The sequence below is a fragment of the Falco peregrinus genome, chromosome 3 (genome assembly GCF_023634155.1).
Source record: "Falco peregrinus isolate bFalPer1 chromosome 3, bFalPer1.pri, whole genome shotgun sequence".
In the NCBI taxonomy this organism is placed as follows: Eukaryota; Metazoa; Chordata; class Aves; order Falconiformes; family Falconidae; genus Falco; species Falco peregrinus.
Window position 1 is genome coordinate 97,521,436 of NC_073723.1, and position 19,861 is coordinate 97,541,296.

At 42.6% G+C, this 19,861-nt stretch overlaps 1 protein-coding gene across 3 annotated transcripts in view; it reads right to left on the minus strand.

The window, feature by feature from the left end:
- Positions 1-10,294: 10,294 nt before the first annotated feature.
- GFOD1 (glucose-fructose oxidoreductase domain containing 1) overlaps positions 10,295-19,861 on the minus strand; it is a 75,089-nt gene continuing 65,522 nt past the window's right edge. For all 3 annotated transcript variants that reach the window (XM_027783319.2, XM_055798199.1, XM_055798201.1), the window contains exon 2: positions 10,295-18,078. In XM_027783319.2, the coding sequence (XP_027639120.2) occupies positions 17,159-18,078 (920 nt within the window). In that variant the 3' untranslated portion in view covers positions 10,295-17,158. The remainder of the gene's footprint in view (positions 18,079-19,861) is intronic.

Consider the following 19,861-nt stretch of genomic DNA (forward strand, 5'->3'; position numbering starts at 1 on the left):
TATAATTGGTATGCTCAGCATTTTGGCCCATCTACTGTGATATCTAGGGACATTTTACTTAGAATAATCTCTAGGAAACTAAGTGTATTCTCCAGACCCAAGATTCACTCTTGACACACGTGAACAAAGTACTGGATGCTAAAACTCCCCCCCCTCCAAACAGATAGCAGACCTAGGTTCACTGCTGGAAGCCAACGCTCAAAAATCAACCCGTGCTACCAAAACCATGGAACATCAAGCTAACGGTGTGGGGGGTTTTGTAGTTGGTGGTGATGTTTTCATTCAGATCTCTCAGATCTTGCCAGCCTTTAACTGTCCAACTGCAAAGATGAGGCAGCTGCTTTTAGTAGGAGCTGAGTTTTCAGCTTGTGGCCCCTTTTCAGCAACAGAAACTTGAACGAGATCATCAAAGACCTGAGTTAGCAACACCAAGGTTTCAAAGTGCTAGAGCCCTCTAAGACAGCTTCTTAGCTTAAGTGGCCTATTTTCAAATGCGCAGAACGTCCCATTATTTTAATCTTGCCAAAAGCTTCTGAAACGCCAAGGGAAAAGCACGCTGTTGCAGAACCGATGGGCTTTTGTTGAGCCCAGCTCGCACTGGAGTGTTTCTGTTGAGTCAGTGCAAGGCCAAGCAAATATGTTTCTTGAAGTAATCCTTAACAGCAGCAGGTGGCAGGCTGCTGCCATTTTTTGTCATTTCTGGCTTCTTGAACTCAAATGGGTCTTTTCTCAATAGATGGCACTTGCCCCTGGATGAGATCTGCTTGGTGCTGTTGGGAGCTAAGCAGCATCACAAGGTGCGGAGAACAGCGAGTGAAACGCAATCAAATCTCCATAGTTTGTAATTATTCATTTTTGCCCTTTCCAATATGTATTACATGGCTATAGTGGTGCTCTAAAAAAGGCTGGAGCTAGTACAATTTATTTTAGCGCTAATTTATTGTGCAGCAGATATAGAAATATTTTAAGCAGCTGGGCCATCAGACACTGTGCTATCGATTGGCATTATATTAATGTTAATCATTAGGACATAGCTAAAAGTTCCTAATCAAAATTAGGGCCTGGAAGATTTAGCTGCATTAAAATACAGCTTAAAAACAATACCGTGAAAACTAATAAAATCAATGCCCTCCCCCAGTAAAGTTTCTAAACACCACATACAGAAACCTTCTTCATCATGTTACTTATACACACAGGTTTTCTTAATGGTGTCTGTAGACATATGTTTCTAACATATAAGTTAACAGGTTATAGTGGGATCCCATCCAAAGCCGGTTGTAAATATGACTACCAGCATTATGTTTAGGTCAGTGGGAAATGAAGTAAAGAATTTAATTTGAGACTTTTTTGAACCAGAAATGAAACTAAAACCATAGGTTGAGCATGAACTGCTAACGACTACAATGATTGTTATGTGGTGACACATACACAGTGAAACAAAGGCAGCTAACCTAATTTTTCAGAAAGACAGCCATGCACAGAGTTGAATTTTCTTATTTTAACAGCCTTATTTCTTTTAGCTGCCCTTCTGCATCCACCTGCACTGAAAATAGCTAAATGACACTATATGCCGTAAATTGGTGTTGTAAAGTACACAGGTGACTCATTACTTAAATATATCATCTTAGAAATTTTACATTTTCGCAAACCAAATAATGACTTTAACTTCCTTTGTCTAGGAACATAAAGTGTCTTCATTCCTACTGACGGAATCTCTTTTGTTGCCACTGTAAATGAAAGGAGAATTTAATCATGAATAGCTGCAGGTGTCAATCAGCCAAGTGGAGGACTGTGTTTATAATAAAATTGATCGATTAATACATCATTAATCAATAATACCTTCCTAGGCATTTGTCCAAACCGTGATAACCTAAACATTGAATTTTTCAAACTGCAATTACATCAGAAAAGGTAGCACATATAAAAGATAAAAGGGAAACAGGTTTGGAATTGACTTGGGGTTATCTGAGATAGCAGAGCCAAACTAATTAGTACCCTGCTAGCATATTGCATCTCTCATTTTTATCTGTGGCTTTGAGTATTACTGTGTTTACATTTTGTAGTGATATGTTTATATTGCGCAAGTGAATTACTCACTGACATACAAAGACACATGAGAAGGAAGCCAAACAGGCACTGCTAATGTTTTTTATTGGAAAATATGAACTGCATTGTGTCCATGGTTCTTCATGAAAAGCAATGCTTTTACTATTAAAGCTGGAACAATCTTATGGGAGCCATGTGCTGCTGAATATTACAGGTCTTAGAAAGTCTTTGGGGTTTCAGTCTCTCCTGAATGACTGATGTATCTGTGAAATTACAGATTATCGGAGGCACACCTTGTTATGTGTATTTTTCAAAAGAAGCTGAAAATGCACAGCAATGGAATATCAGTTCTGCACAGCATGCAGGTCATATTTGCATGGCATTATAGCACATGTAACATATAAAAAACGAGCACAGTTGTGGGTTTCATTTGCTCTGAACTGACTGAAGGTACAGGGTTTTTTTTGTTTCTAAAGACAGTTGTCTGATAATATCTTCATGGTGCCTGCTAATGCCCTCTCCTTTGTTCCTATCGCAATGGGAAATGATTGATGTTCAGGAAAGGAGTTACAAGTTTGGTCATTTCAGATTTTGTAAGATACCATCTCCTGTTTCTTCAGCAGCAGGAATAGTTCCAGGTGGTGAGTAGAGCGGTGTTAATGGAAAGGACAAGTTACTTATACATTCACATAACCTCTTCATTATGATCATCACCAGATCTAGATAAGCTTGGCCCCGTTTCCCAGCTAAAACTGTCTCACTCTGCTGTTTACATTCTACCTGAAAGAAGAATGCAAATGTTGGAGCTATAAATCTTTACGACTTAGTCCTTTGTTGAAGTGAGATGGGGAAAATATAGCACTCTAGGGTAATAAAAGATATCCTAAAACTGTTTGGCAGCAAAACGGAATTCAAGCTTTCATTTTAGGATGGCAGCACAAGAGTCAGGTCTGTCTCCAACCACACCAAACACTGTCTCTGTAATCGTGAATACGCATCCCCAAATGACAGCAAGGAAAAGGCTCATGGGGCAGAAAACAGCATAAGGCACAGCTGAACTTGGAAAGTTGAGTTCAGATGTGTCCTACTTCTCTGTTTTCCCATTCTGATAGAGAATGAGAGCACCTCTGAGGTGACATGCTTTTGTCTGCAGAGATATACAAAAACTGCAGGACAACTACAAAGAAAACAACAAATTGCAGTAGCTTGGTCCAAACATAAAGGAAGTAGGACTTGTTTTAAGATTATGTTAGTGATTTTTTACAATAATGTCTTCTGGATTCTAAATGTTATCATCGATGTTATCATCAGTTTGTTGCTTAATCTCAGATACCAATGCTGCCTGATTTTTCTACCAACCTGATTAGTAGCTGTGTTAAGATTGTTGGGTTTATCTGAAAAAGTTAGGGGAGTTTGGGGGGGATTTTTTACATAGCACTAAAAACATGCTTTGTGCTGTCAGTGAGCATGGCACACTGGGGCACTACACAATAGTTAACAAATAGCCCCAACTAACCTCATCTCAGCCTTGTTACTCTTTAATTGAGAAGTGACAATGAGGTGACAATGAGACAAAGATTGGTCAGTATAGGGACAGTGGGAAAATTAAATGATACACCTTGAGAATCCTAATCAAGAGATTTGGTATATGGATGAGGTATAGTTATCAGGATCACTATATATGGTTATAGATGGAGCAAAACTTGTGGCAGTGTGCAGATATCTGCCACAAAATGAGAAAGCAAGTAGGAATTAGGAACAGGTTTCAGTCTTTGCAATATTTCTCCTTGTATCAGAGCCACAAATGCGCCCAGAAGCTAATTCCAGGTCACAAGGTGGATATGGTAGATTCTGTGTTCCTCACTCAACCAAATATCCCCAAAAGTTTAGGGCCTGGGCAAACTGCACAGCACAGTGGACTGAAGGAGGAGCTGCAAAGGATTTTACTCCTTTTGAGTCCTGTGACCCAGGATGGAGATGGTGACAGTTCGTTTCAGTCCCTGGGCATATTTGAAGCAGACATTCTCTAAAGCAAGCCTAGCTGAGCCAGAGTTTCAAGGCACCATTTCAACAGCCAGGATTGCAGAAGCCAACCAGGCATTGCTCACCATTGCTACCCTCCTCGGCCAGGACCTGCACCGAGGACGGCACCGAGCTAGGTGCTCGCACATTTGGGCATGGAAATGAAGCCTTCAGCGAATGCTGCCAAAAGCTCAGTGTAACAGGATGTTAAGGACTGGTGTAGACTGCATACAGGAAGGTAAAGGAGAAATACGTATTGTAGGACTCGCAAAGTATTTCCACTTCTCTGCAGTGCAGCAGGGTTACTTTTGAGTAAAACAGGATAACAAGGCTGATGGGCAACACTCAACTACTGTGATTTGCTGCAGTAACTTCAACAAACCGCATTCAATTCATCTTCTCTGGCTTCTTTCCACCAGGTTTTATCAACTTGTTCAAAGCAAGCATTAAAAGAGTTCGTACCTCCAACCTGCTCCCTAGGCTGAAAGGCAAGGGCCTCACCAGTGGCTTCCCTGGGACCACTAACGTAAGGGTGAAAGGATCAGATCCAACCACAGCAACACAGCAGACGCAGCACTTGCACCTCCAAAGAGTAATCTGTCACTTAATCACCTGCTTTCAGAAAGACTGCCTACCAGGGGAAGGGGAGCCTTGTACACAAGCAGGCGTTTTTGCTGAGTGGAGCTCAGAGGGCTTTGCTAGCACATTTGTGTAAAGGATTGAGCAGCAACTAGTTAATGACTCTGTATCAGTCATGGTTTGGAGGCTTGTTTTAATATATGAAGACAAGCTGTTAAGCTGGAATGGTGAACTGATGTTTATTTTGTGATAGGACAAAGTAGTCTCCACCTCTCTCCCAACAGATTTTCTGTCAGCATTCCAGGTCTGCATTCCCAGAGTTGTTAAAGGTATTGTCAATGTCCTGCTTTCTGATTGTTGTTGTACAGAATAATGAGAAGCTGTAAAAAACACAGAACGATGTACCCCATGCATTTCCAAATTACACTAGGATGATTATCATCTGCCTCTCATGATTTACAGTCATTACCACCAAGAACTTGCCGGTGGGAACTGAAAGCAGTGTTCTCTGAAGGGTTTAGGACCAGAAATCCTTGCCAAACTGAGCAGTGTGAACTATAGGGTGCAGGCAAATACACCCCTCGAAACACACGACAGAAGTGCAGTTTTGTGCTAACTGCCTTGGACTTTTTCAGGCTGATTGGTTTAGTGATTTTCTGGTCAGCACATAGATCTGGTGCTAATTTTATCAGCTTGGTTTTAAAATCAATGCATGGAGAGTGCAGCGTCTCTCACCTTCCCCTCCATAGACAGAATTACACAAATGTATTCACTTAGATAAAGCTGTCGGTATTGATTTTGGTGTTGCTAGCACTTTTCTAAACTGATTATTTTGAACTTAGACTGTGCAGACAACACTAGCTTATTTGGCATTCACAAACCACAGCAGCATATTAGGCATTAATTATATATGACTAATTATATTAATTATAATGAATAAGAATTATATTAGGTTTAAGAACTATTTAAAGGGAACTAGAAAATAAAGCAGCAGGATTTAGTATCTGGCTGTCATGGACTTGCTCTGCATGTCCTTGGGAGCATCGTTTGCCATTCTGTCTCTAGTTTTCCAAAATACAAGGTGAAGGTAATGGTATGTACCTGCTTTGTAAAGCTAGTAATATCCTGTTATATCCACTATATTAAAATAATAGCATGTAATTTCAAATCTTCCAGCACTAACATTTTAAAATTGTTTTTTAAAGCTAGATAGTTCAGACCACTTTAGTCCACAAAAGGAGGAAAATCCTACCACCAACTGCCTTTAAAAAAAAAAAAAGAAGCTACAATTAAAACTTACAAAAAAAAAATATTACTATCTGTAAAAGTATTTCCAAGTAAGCTGAAATTCCATAAAAGCCTGAGCTTGTACCTGTTCTGGAATGAGATATTTCTATCATCTTTGGCATTTGGAGGGCCCTCTGACATTTTGAGTAATGGCTTCAGCCACTGGGAGAGAGCAAACTTAATAATCCAAGTAGGAAATTCAGAGAAAAGAGAAATCCACTAGAGAGTGATCTCACCAGTTTCTCCTCTGCTTCCACCTTGCCAGCTGCAAAATGGGAATAATCACAGCAGTTCATTTTGGGGGGATTCGTTACTTTTTACGAGGCACTTCATATGTGTGAAGCAGTACAGCCCAAGTTTGCCAAATGTGGGTGGATAGTGGTGAGCTTTGTCAATTCAGTGACTCAGTCCCTTCTCCACAGAGGCCCTGCTCCTGCTGTACGCCTGAACAACAGGAATGATTCCCAGCAAACAAGGTCTGCAGCCAAAAGCGCAGGGCACTGCCCAGAAAGTTGTTTCTGCTGTCACGGAACTACAAGCAAATGGTATAGAAAAGTGAAATGGAAAACAGTCCATTTTAACCAAAAATATTGTGCTGACAGAGCTTGGCACAGTTTACGCCTGAATTTCCTCTCACTGAGACAGAGATAGACTAATTTTTTAACACACTAGTTTTGTAATACCAGCATCCTTCCATTCTACTGATCCATCCTCAACTCTCAGCTACATCCATAGCAGCAGATGAAGCGCCCAGGACAAACCTGTACCACCAAGGCCACCCTGGCACCGAATGGCCATGGCCCTATTATTAATTTCATAATCTCCAAAAGAGGGTGGTTACAAGCAGCTTGCTTGGTGGGAACGGTCTCTGCTGCAGGCTGACTTCCTAAGCGTGCCACAGAAAGGGTATAGAGGAATGCAAGTTGATCTAAGCCAAAACCCATGCTTGGGACGTTTCTAACAATTTAACAGGATAGAGAGTCAATTGTCAGAGCTCAGGGATGTTCTTGTTTCTTGTGAATCTGCTTTTTATCCTGGCTCTGACTGTCACTCTCCTTCTGCTCACCTTTCTTCCTGAGCTGGAGAGCTTGTCACATTTAGCAGTGTAAGGCTTCTTTTCATCGCAGATACTTCCAGAAGGTATAACAACTAGCACTGCTGGAAAGAAATGTTGAAAAAAAGAATCTAGCAATTTAGGGACAGCAGTGGGGAAAAAAGCCACCAAAGAAAATGCATTATGCTACACATCAATCACCATTTCCAACTCTCTCTGCATTCTCAAAAGTCTGAAATGCAGGTCTGAGCTTCAGGTTTGGCTGAAACACCATGTAAAACTCACTCACACGTGTGACAAAGCTGGCTGCATTCAGAGGCTGTTATTGCCTGCATGGGATATGATAATTTCTGCAAAAGCCTTTAGTCTGCAAGATGTGATTAACTGCGAAAGGCAGAGTTATTAAAATAGATTGGAGGAGACGCTGAAAGGCTTCTCTAAGGATCTGTATATACACTGCTTCCATGTCTGGAGGAGGGGGCCTCCAGCTTAGTAAGAAACATTTGCTTACATATATATCCTTTCATAAGGAAATAAAGAATTTAAAATTGTTTTCTTCTACCCATTCCCTTTCTTTTGGCCCTGTTTATTATTCTGCAGTTACTCTACCAACTCTTTGATCTGTTGAAAAAAGCACATTTCTGGCAGTCAGCAGACCTGGTTTCTATTTACATTCTGCTATTAAAGTGATCTGGCATAAATTGCTGTTGACAATGACTCAGATGAGGAAACTGATCTGCCTGCAAACTAACCTAGTAAAAAGCCCACGTTGTTAGTTTTCAGCTAAATCCATGATCACATTAACTAGGTGGTTGCACACATGCTTCCCAGTGCCCATACTGGGGAAGGCAGGAATGAGTAGTGGGAGACCAGACAAAGGACTGGTGCCCTGCGCTTGTCAGCAGCCCTGCCTCATCCCTCAGGAACTATTTAGGAGCTGCAGTTGCTCATTTTAAAGCAAAGATGTGGTGCCACACCAAAGTTTGTGGTGCTGAATTCACTAGCTGGAGCATTTCCAAGTGGAAAATACATCACAAAAGTCAACATATACAGGAGACGGGTGTTAGCTAGTACTAGGCTAGTGCTGTGGGACAGGTGACAAGTCTGGTGACTCCAAGGGCTGCCTGATGGAAATGTCCTCCTTCCACGTTGACTATGATAGCTGCAGCAGTGACAAGCACAGGCGCATGGGCTCGAGCAGGCCAAGCGTGAGGCAGCTGGGTGCTGCTGGGCTGCAGCAGCCATTCCCCTGCTTCCAGCCCCAGGAAAGGCTGCTCTAGGAAAAGCCGGGCTGTCTCAGCCCCGTTTGAGCTGCTCTGGAGTACTACAAGGGGCAAAAAGCCCTCTTGTTCTGTACATCATGTATGTCCACTCTGACATGTGGTTTTTCCACTGGCACTGCAGTGACACAAAGAGCTCCGCAGCTTTCCACTGCCCAACTGGAAGCGGCAGCAAAGGCATTAAGTGCATCTCCTCTTCAGCACAGCAGCGCTTTTTAATAATCCTGCCCCAGCAAACTCTTCATTCCTGAAGAGAACAATGCATTTAACATTCATCTGATTAATATTTATGGCTACAAGCCACCCATTGTTTTTACTACATGGCTGCTAATCAACAGGGGCTCCAGAAAACAGCAGAATAAGCCAGGGGAGCTGTGGAATTCTTAGTTCTTCAAAAATAATGGCAAAAAGAAAGAGCTTTTCCCACTCAGCCACATTTTTTGCAGTTTGTTTTAAAAACAGAACTCTTACTTGGGTTCATAAATCTACAGTTGTCTCATTATGCTGACCCACGTTTGAAAATGTTTACCTTAGCATTTATGTAGCCTCATTAGTGTGGAATGTTTATACTCACCTTTGCATTTGCACTTCCCTATACAGTTATATATGTTGTGTGCTGTAACAGTGTACTAATAATCCCACTGTATCTCTGACACAGTAATTCCTCCCCTAGGTGCTACTTTCCAAAGATTTCTGTGTTTTAACCTTTGAAATGGAAGTAGGCCTCACTTTGCTATGAAGTTGATGGGAAAGGATATACCATAAAATTTGGCCTCGATTTATTTCAGTGCCTAATTATTACTTGGAGAGAGTGATCTAGAAACCTGAGCAAGGTTATAATACATTTGCTCATGAGGGCAAGCATACATTAAAATGTAATTCCTGAAGACCTGGGCACTGATCTTGCTTGCCTTGTGCTTTTCTCCTCTTCAGCCTAAGAAAATGATGTGTATTAAACCTGATAAAAATGTATTTTATGTGTATATACACAGAAACATCAGTACATCTTTAAAGTATGTTATCTGCAATGGTAGTGGTAGAAATTGCTAACATGCTGCATTTCTGGGATGAAGTAAATGCTATATCCACTCTGTAAAATTTTATATATATGCAAAATACACAGTTCACAAGATCGCGTGATCTGAGGGGAGTGTGCATTGTAAGCGATGATGATTTCCCATCCCGTCACCATTTGCGCCTCAGATTTGCTGTACTTTTGTAGTGCCTGAGAAATGAGTGAGCACTGACTCATGTGGAATCCAACATCTTTCTGTGTGCTCTGCCGTAAAATAGAAAAAGCAACATAGGAAATGCTCTAGCCTTTTTACAAATCAATCACAGAGGCAGTATATCTTTCCCCAGAGCCTAGAATTTCCCACTGCTTCGTATTATCTTCTGCTTCGTACTCAAGTGAGGTTTTCCCCAGCACCAGAGGGGCTAGAGTAACAAGCTCCTTACTAGGCTGATGATACACCCACACACAAGGGAGAAAAGGAGCACTGGTGTAAGTGGAAAGACCTGACAGCTCCTGGCAGATGGGAGCAAGGATCGGGCAGGCACTGGAAGGATCCGAGAACAGGGAAGGCAAAGGCATCCCAGGATGCCGGTGGGGAGGCAGGAGAAAAAATCTCCAGGCTGTGCTGGAGAAAGGAGGGAAGGATCCAGGAGAAAAGGAGTCCAGGAGAAAGGATCTCCAGGCTGTGCTCAGCAGGGGCATGCAGTGCCCCCATTTTGCTGCGCCACTGGACATGCTCACATCTTTTGGCAAGAAAATCAACTGTCTCCTCAGGACACATCACTCCAGCAGGTGTTAGTTCAGTCCTTGTCTTAACTTTAAACCTTCAGATAGCTTAGTGTTAAACCTTCTTCTTCCTCTCTCTCCATCACAATCCCTGCTCCCCAGCACAAAGCCCATGTATTTCACTCTGATGGCCGAATTTAACAGGCAGGCCAGAAACCAGGCAAAGGTGATGGTTATTACCCCCTCCAAAGTACAAGTGTGAGCAGCAATGCCAAACAGCAGAGATCACATCCTTTACGTCTTTATTTGCCAGTTAAGATCCTTTTATTCCATCAATGCAAATATGCAGAACAGCAGGAAACCATGTTTTAAGCAGCACATACCAGTTGGCTGAGAATAAACTAACTACATTCCCCAAGCAATGTAAAAGTAACAATGCACATCATCTTCCAGAAGAAGAAACAAACAGATATTGCAGCCGAGAGGCACAGCAGGCAGCTTCCGTACAAAGTAGTTTGGCTATTTAAAATGCTAGAACCAGTCCTTGCCCGTTTCTCCAACCCCACCCCCAAAAGTCCTACTATAATTTAACCACTTATTTTTTTTGCTATCTACATAATATATAAAATATAAACTCTGTTTACTTGTAACACTTACTTTTCTTGATAAATAGCTCTTTAAAATATCTACTGTACATATGTCCATGCGTTGACATTATATATATATAGCATTTATATATAGGTATGTATGTCTGAAAAACAATAAATATATACTTAATATTGACACAGCAACAAACTGAACATATTCTCATTTTTCAAAATCAAATAAAAGAAAACCAGTACAGAGAGAAACAGCGAGTGTCGCTTGTGAAGCATGGCACAGCAGGGAGCTTCGGTGCCTGCCCTGACCGGGCATTCGGGATGCCACGTACTTGAGCAGCTGTGGTGGTAACGTTCTTCAATGAATCTTGTGTTAAAAGTTACTTCAAGTTGTAGGTTAGCCACCCTGTATGCCACGTGTAACACAGACCGAGCGTAAGCTCAGTGGGGAACAAGGGAGACTCGCCTCGTGGCTTGCAATGGAATGAGAAACAGAAAGGGGAGGGAAGCGAGTCTGATGTACAAAGGTGTCTGTTGTACAAAGGAAAGGAAGTAATGGACAGCACATGGCTGGGAGGTCATAAATAACCACGGTAAACAAGTTAACAGAGTTAAGTGCTTTTAAAGACGATGGCTGGCACTGCTGCAAAAAGTATTTTGATTATTATCTGTAGCCAACTCCATGTAATGAACCAGTTTTCCCACTGCCACGAAGAGACACAATGAAACCCAGATGGCCAAACTCAAATGCTGAAAATGGGGTCACTGCATGACACCGCAAGGCTGCAGGTTCACAGCCGAACCGGCCCAAGGGCAGCTGAATTCACTGAACGTCCTTAAACCTAATGGATGGGATTTTTGAAAGTATGAACCTAAAAAAAACCCACAAAAAACTCAACCAAAAAAATCCCACACCCAACCCCAAACAGTTCATTTCACACATGCCAAAACATAATAAAAGATGTTTTTTTAAAAAACTTCATTTCAAAACAGCATTCTTTAAAAATTGAACTTATTCCCCAAAGGAAAAATGTAAATGGCCTTCTACAAACAAGTTTTGTGTTCAGTTTTGGATTGAGTATAGCCATTCTGTTTATTCATTTAACTGAAAATGCTGAATAAAAGCTATTTTAGCTTGACCTAAGCCGATACCCTTCATTCCCCAACCCCAAGGCTTTAATTTGGCAGCTTCAAAAAAGCCATTACTTGCATGGGCTCTGGCTTCATACACTCAGTAAGTCATGAGGTTATGACATCGGTTCATGAATGCAGCATTATGTATAGTCCCGTTTACTTAAAATTTCTTCTTCTCATGAGCAAATGGAAGTGGGCAGTTATTGTTAAGAGGAAGTTATTTTTATCGGACAGACTTCATCCAGCAGCTCAAGAGAGAGGGAATTTTAAAGCAGATAAGACTGCCAATTATTATTCAGTCATACTTCATCTCTAAATTTTACAAACTTTGCTCCCCATGAGTAACAACTTCAACAACAAAAAAAAGAAACTGCTGTCCTGAATAATCCTGCCATTTCACAACTAGTCCTAGATACCCAGAGAGCACTGCAGAGGTCAAACAGTCCAGTGTTGAGTTTCATACGTACTGAAGGGTACATCACTGGGCCACTGGAACATCACACCAGTGTTGAGTATCTACACAAAGCCAAAGGTCTTCTGGGTACTTTTAAACCCCTGTAAAAAGAGAACTTCACAGTGAATAGACTTCATAATGTGTGATACTTTATACTGAAGGCCATAGATAAAAGTCAAATATAAAAATTCCCAGCAACAAGAAATCCTGTCATCAGTAATTTCTGAATCTCTGCAAAGACATCAAGGTACTATGTTTACCTTTACCCATTAAATAAATTATGCTTTTTGTTGGTAGATCAATGAGTCATTTTAAATTGTCTGAGTCTTTTCCACATTTGTATGGACACAGAAATAAAAAGGTAACAGAGAGACTGAATTGTACTTGCGCTGTGACCACATGCAGCAGAAAAGCCTTCTTTTTTGAATGGCTGAACTTCCAGGACAGCTGTTCACTTGTACAGTCACCGATTCGAAAGCTATCCAAAAGAAGGAAACACTAAGTCCAAAGTGGAGAGTGCCTCTGATTGCCCTATGCTGGCTGGGCAGGAATTTCTCATGCTTTCAGCCAAAGCAAAGGATGAACGCCACAGCAGCCCACCCTGAGCCTAAACTTGTCTATGCATGCCCTGATTCTCTGCCATATTGGCTGCATGGGTAAGGACGTATCATCTCTACATGGTATTTTCTAACTACACAGCTAAAGTACTACTAATTTAACACATGCATGATATTAGATATAGGAAACCTCAAGCTCTCGCAGAGTTTTTACGCCTCCCCGCAGGACTTCACCGAGTTCAGCACTGAGGATGTGCACAGATCTAGAAGGAGTACAGGATGGATGCTGCTTCCCCGAGGGCAGGGTCCCTTCTTGGGCTCCCAAACACAAATGTGGAGCAAGGCTGCTGCTGTCACCCTCAGGAGGTGCGACCCTCACCCTCCGCACGACTGCCATAGTCTCCTTGTTGGCGCAGACATACAGGTACCAGACTGCAGACACACTTTCCTGTCACTCCCTGCGGCAGTCACCACGATCCCTTTGGGCACGCCGGAGGACTTCAGTTGTGCCCTACTGTCACACAGAGTAGAGTTGCCCTACCCCTGGTGTGGACCCCAATGCAACTCCCGTGGAAAATAAGACATCATCTCTCAGCTGACCGTCCCAGCATTGAAACAGACCCCTGCAGAGCAGCAGAGCATTTCACCTGGGCTCGCCCCTTTGGCTCTTTTTGTCTTTGGCAACAGACCATAATCTTCAGTATCCTATGTGCACAGGTTGATGGCAAAGGAAAAAGCCTCTCCAACAGCAGCCCTGGGAAAGAGGAATCAACATTTCTTACCTAGTGGATGAACAAGCTCATTTGGGGACTACTGTAAATTCCAGCAGTAGCTGCAGTTTGGCTGTCAGGCCTGCACCAATTCTAGCAGCATTCATCTCAAACCTTGTGGCACAGTATCAAAGAACAGCATTAAAAGTGCAATTCCAAATATATGTTTCCCAGTGTGGTACCGCTTTTGAGTTCCATCGAGTACATCTCTGCTATCTGCTGCCCACATTCTTAAACCCAGTGTGAACTCCAAGAGGCTTTATTGAATTCAACGTACTTTCAACTGTACCAAAAGAGCAGAGGGCTTGATGCTGCCAAGAAAGATCCCAGACTCTAAAGTAAGAATTTATCAGGATGGTAATACACATTCCATAAACAAACCAATTCCCTCCACCTCTAAGCCAGGTGGAAGCTTAGTATCTTTACACTTGACACTACAGCACCTTCACCTCCTAGAGAATGGAAAAACTGTCATCTAGTCCTAAACACATGGAGTTACTGCTGCCATCCCAGTCAGGTAATGACTTCACCGAAACCTAGCATAAGACCTCTGTTGCCATCACAAAAGGCGGGTCCCGTCCTGCCCCTGCTCGTTCTGCCTGCCTCTCTGGGAACAGCCCTGTGGTCACACAACAAGCTGTACCGGATTCAACTCATTTGCAAGCCAGTACTCACACTAGCATCAGATGGCTGTGTAACCAAAGCATTAGATCTTCTTCCTGCTAAGCAGCACCGTCTGCATCAGTAAGTCCGCACAGAGGACGGATGATGCCTGTCACCTAAACCTTTGGATCTGGTACAGAAAGGCTGAGCTCCGTAGTACTACCCCTAGTACTACCCCTATACACCATGTCTTGCCTGGGGACTGTTCACTGCAAGGGCGGGGAACAGGATTCCAGCATATCTTCTTCCAGATGACATCACAAAACCCGGAACAACACAGAAAAAGGAAAATACAGACAGGAAAAACTGTCAACACTTGTGAACCAAAACAACATGCGAAGACATGAACTGCAATTCCAGCACAATGGCCAAACCACTAAGAAGCAAGACTCAAACATTTTGGTCCATGTTTTGGATGGTGTTCAAATAGACATGATTAATTATCCACTGGGCTTGCATTTGTGACTTGAACTAGTCACTATTTTCAATAAATGGCTTTTGCCTTACTATAGGAAAACTCTCTTGACCCCCTTGGGGCTAATTTGATTTTTCAGGAGAAAGAGATGATTTCTTGCTCAAATACCCTCTTCTGTGTTTCTCTGCCTATTTTTCAGGGCAGGAACCGTATAGCACGGCATACTACCACCATTATAATGGGAAATTCCTGATGGCACAGATACTACCTCAGGAATTCTCAGATAAATCCATTTTTAGGAAAACCACCCAAACTTGTCAAGGGCTGCTTCAAAGAAGGAATGATGAAAGCTTGCCTGAGGTCTTAGCAGAAGTGGTCAGCCCCAGATACAGTTGCTAGAACAGGCAGAACAACAAGGATAAAACAATTCTCCATCTGGGTGTGGTTTTGCAGTACTACATTATTCCTTCATCAATCATGCTATTACACTTTGGGGAATATTTCCTGAGAGGTCACACATATGCTCTTGCAAAAATTAAGCACACATTAATAATTTTGGGGTGGGAGTCAAGTTTCCTAACTTTAGCCACCTGAAAATTTAGAAGCCGAGATTCTCTGCAAAGGAGGACAGGAATTTCCGATGGGCACCTCCTTCGATATTAATCTTAGGATGAACTGAGTGAACAGAGAGCTCTTTCTGTATTGACTGCTTGTCCTTGCACAGCCGACCAGGACAAGACACTTGACTTTCAGCTGGCTAAAGTCAGATGAGATGAACCACATTATTGATGCCTTCCTGTCCAAAAACATGAAGCTCTAAAACTGGGCATAGGACAGGCAGGAGCATATAGCAATCAGAGTGAGTCATTTGTAGCAGAAACCCTAGAGAAGCCCTTAGTGCTCCTAAAAATAGCAAACCTGTAAGCGCTTTCAAAAAAATCTAAATTATTCTGACAGTTCTCTTTCTAATCTAAAATGGCAACACTAATGTGTTGGCCTTGAGAAAGAGGGTCATATTTTTGATTTTAATTTACTGTTCAACCAAATGTTCTCTTCTTTTCCCTAGTCAAAATTAACAAAGAAGCCTGATAAGGTTTCTCTCAAGTTTAACATAACTTAGTGCTATATGCTTGTGTTCTACTTTTTTCCTATCTTGAGGATGTAAACATATAAGCACTGGAGCAGCTTTATGCAGAAAAGCAGTATCCCTGTTTACTGGGATAATTCACGTGCCTTTCAGTATATTCTTTCAAGAATACGTTCTTGAAAGAATATGTTATTTCAAGACTGCAATCTAATATAATAAAAAGAACGGGACAAAGGTATCAAAAGAGTCTTTCCACACCTGCACTGATGACAGGGAATGATTACTACAGTACCAGTAGCCGGCCACTCTAAGGAGGTGAAGAGGTGGGGGTCTTATGTAGATTTTTTCCCTGGAAATGGACAGGTAATTTTCTCATCCCTTTTGTTTTTCACTCACACTCACCACTTGGTGGAGGTGAAAGCTTCTGGACTGAACTATATGGAATTAATTGTCGGTGTGCATCTCTCAAGTGTGAGTTCACAAAGGTTTAAAAGAACGCTGCCTGTCCAAGCATCATACGGTTTCAGGTTGGATTTCTAGTTTTCCATGTAAAACCAAAATGCACAATGAATGCACTCAAAAGTCAGCCCCTGACACAGGAAATTGTGTGTAAACCTTCATAAGACTAGCCTGAGTTCAGCTGTATAATAAATCCCACTATCACCACTGTCTCATGCCACCTGCCATCCATGAAGGTTTTGCACAACCCATTTTAACCAGCACATCTGTGCAGTTAGCTTACCGGGAGCTTACTGGGAGCTCACAAAAGACCCTCCCTCCCCCAATACCAGGGCATATGAACTGTGGTGGAGGACTGCTTTGTTTTAAAAGCCACAAATTTTCCTATTTAATTGTGCTTTAAAAAAAAACAAGAAGAAACAAACCCAAAAGACAACTAGCTAAACCAACACAGAGAAGCTCCTAACCAGCTATGAAAGGTGAGCTGCTGAGATTTTCCGTATCGTATGACACTTTCACACCAAGTCCTATTATTCTGTGTGTTGGTTAGAGGTGTAGTACGGCAGCGCGGTGGTGTCAGCTGTCATGGTAGGAACCATTCATGTCAGACACTACAGATAATTTAACGACATGACAGTACCTTCACAGCCCTCTGGTAGGAAAGGAAAATCTAAAAGGATCTTCCCAACCTTTCACAGTAAACACAATTGGATATTCTAAAGCACCTGCAAGCAGGAGGTGAGTCTATGATATATCTTTCCAATCAGCCAGCTAATACTGTTACTAAAACAGTTATGTCAGCTCTTAAGTCTCCTATCTGTTTTGGGCATTTCTAAGGACCTTATCACTTTGGCATTTAGTCACCGACAAATTTAGTTGATCCAAACACCGTTATTTCCTTCTCCTGTATCCTCAGCTGTTTCTAAGATGCCCAAGCCCTTCACGGGGGCTGAATGGCTGTTTCCTTCAAGAGCTGTCTGGTTCCTATTCTCTCCTAGGAGCTGAGAGGAGCTAACAGTACAGGGACATCCTGCTCTTCCGCATGGCTTCGCTGATTAAGTATGCTGGGCTCAGTTCTGGCTCCTCCGTCATGATGGAAATGTTCTGCCACTCGCCCAACTGGTTTGACTTTTTAATGGTGTCCACCACACACAGGGCATACAGACAGTCGTCAAAAGTGGCAGCCATCGTGAGGGGCCTCCCGTCCCAGGTCCTCCTGTCGTCCTGGTCCTCAAATGCCTGCCGGACAGCTTGAACCATCTTAATGGTACCCCGGAGGTAGGGGGACGGGATGTCACTGAAGGCTTTCTCTGGAAGTAAGGAGTTGCTGACTGGCGTGGAGTCCTTTAGCAGGAGCTCCCGCTGAGGAGAGCTGTTGCTCTGTCCGTAGAGATCAGTGCCTATTACAATCAGCCGTCCTGACGAACCCACCACAATAATGTCTTGTTTGAACTCCCCCGGCACGTTGAAGTTGAGCGTCACCGTGCAGCACACGCCGCCTTCCAGGACCATCTGAAACGTACAGAAGTCGTCGCTGGTGATCTGCCGTATCCCCTTGATGTGGTCCGTCTGCTTCACGAAGGTCTTGAGCAACCCGTGCACTTTCACAGCCTTCTGGCTGGTAAGGAAGGTCAGGAGGTCGATGATGTAGGTGCCCACCGAGTGCAAGCCCCCACCTCCCATCAGGTCGTCACAGCTCCAGTTGTATTTTTTGCCTAACAGGCTTCCGCTGTGGACCTGCACCTCGCACACCAGCAGCTCCCCCACGTAACCCTCCTGGATCAGCTGCTTCATCTTCACGAAAGCGGGCAGGAAGCGCAAAACGTTCCCCATGATGCTCATGAGCTTTGGGTAATAATGAGCCGCAGTCATCATCCTGAAGGCATCCAGGGGAGTCGCCGTTCGGTCACAGATGACATTTTTTCCAATGCCTGAAACACAGTTTAAAAAAAATGTCATTAACAAAAATATATCGACTGAATAAACTGAAAGCCTCGAGGCTGTTCTTAAAGACTAAGCCAAGGGGAAAGATCCTTGAAAGAAGAAAACGTTTCAGTATGGCATTAAAGGCACAAGTATACCCCCTCTGGTGTGTTTCCAAAACACACGTAAAGAGTTTCTTGAGCACCACAGTGAAAATTTATCCCTTTTTATCTATTCCTTTTACATTCCCCTTTATTTTCAGTAGGAAAATTTATCCTATTTTATTTTATATTTCAAAAATAGATCCCTTTTTATGCCTAAAAATAGCATGAAGGTGAGGTCCTGGACCGATAAAAAAACCAAGCTAAGGTAAGGTGGATTGCTACTCGACATTTGCCACCTTCTGGGAACAGGTACCAAACCAAACCCCCGCCAAACAGCCAGTTTGTAGAAATCTCTTCTGTGATACCCTGCCTGTGGGGGGGCTTCTGAGAGCTGAATCGCAGCTTCAGATTCAAATCCCTGAAGCTTATGAGTAACAGGACCGCATGTATACAGTAACTTAAACGTAGGTATGCTGAAGAGTCTGGGCTTGTCTTTGCAGTGGTCTTGCCCCTTCATCTTTCCCATTCAGACTGTTTAAGAGGCTCTGACTGGAGAGAGTAAGAAGTACTGGGATTGTTGCTTGATTTACAATGCAGAAATTGCTTCTCGCTCCTAAAATGCCATGCTATTCAGACAATGGCACTCTTTTTTTTTTGAAGCAGCTCTGCTGAAATGTCAACAGTACATCCACGGTGCCAAGGGAGAGCTACGATTGCTCTAAAACAGGTCAAATGTAGCTGTGACAATCTGCTCCCTGGCAGAACTGTCCATATGGGCACACTGTTTACCGAAGCTTGCACGACAGTCCTGTTTTATCTGGCCAGCAAGGTGTGCAGGCTGAGATGCCAAAATAATGGTTTTATTATTGACTTCTTGTCAAATACTTTCATTCTGTACGCATACACACACAGTGACAGAGCCTCCAGTTTCCTCTTTAGTTGCATACAAAGATTTTTTAATGCTTAATGAGCAATATTAGGCAAGCTATACAACATCTTATAGCACTAAATATGATCTTTACCTTGAGAGCCCCAGGCTAGACCTGGGCCTGGCGCTTAAAAGAGATGAATTTGAATCCTGTCTGCTGGAGTCCAGAGAAGAAATATGGTTACTCACTAAATTGCTTTGTGCTTTGATTCCTTTTCCCTTCAGGTAGGTAAGAAATCCCTTTTTCTTTAAAGAGCTGTTGTGAGGATAAAATTTCACATGTTTTGGAGCTGTTTGGATGAAGCCATATAAATACAGACAGATGGCGGGGATCTGCCTGAGCCCACTTACATGAATATTTAACAGCCTGACTGGAAGAAGAAGGGGGTCACAGTCCAAACATTCAATAACCATCTCATCCACACTGCCTATTCCCAGTCTTTGCTACTCTTTGAGTAGCTACTGGAGGGATGGCTGCCACCACTGAAGCGGCAGTCACATCTAGTAAACAGCCAAGAAGGGAAAGATCTTCCTTGAACTTGCTCCTGTTTACCTTCTACTTAATCAGGTAGGTAGTGACGTACTCATTTTCCTCTTATACTGGGCAGGAATCCTCTATTCAGTGGCCACAGTCTTCCCTTCTCACTTTTCTCTCTTATTTTTTACAGACTGCTACTGGTGACTGAGTTGACATTTCCAACCTCACAGCACTTCTTTTCCTGCTCCTGAATAATTTTCTTTCTGCATCTGTTTGATATT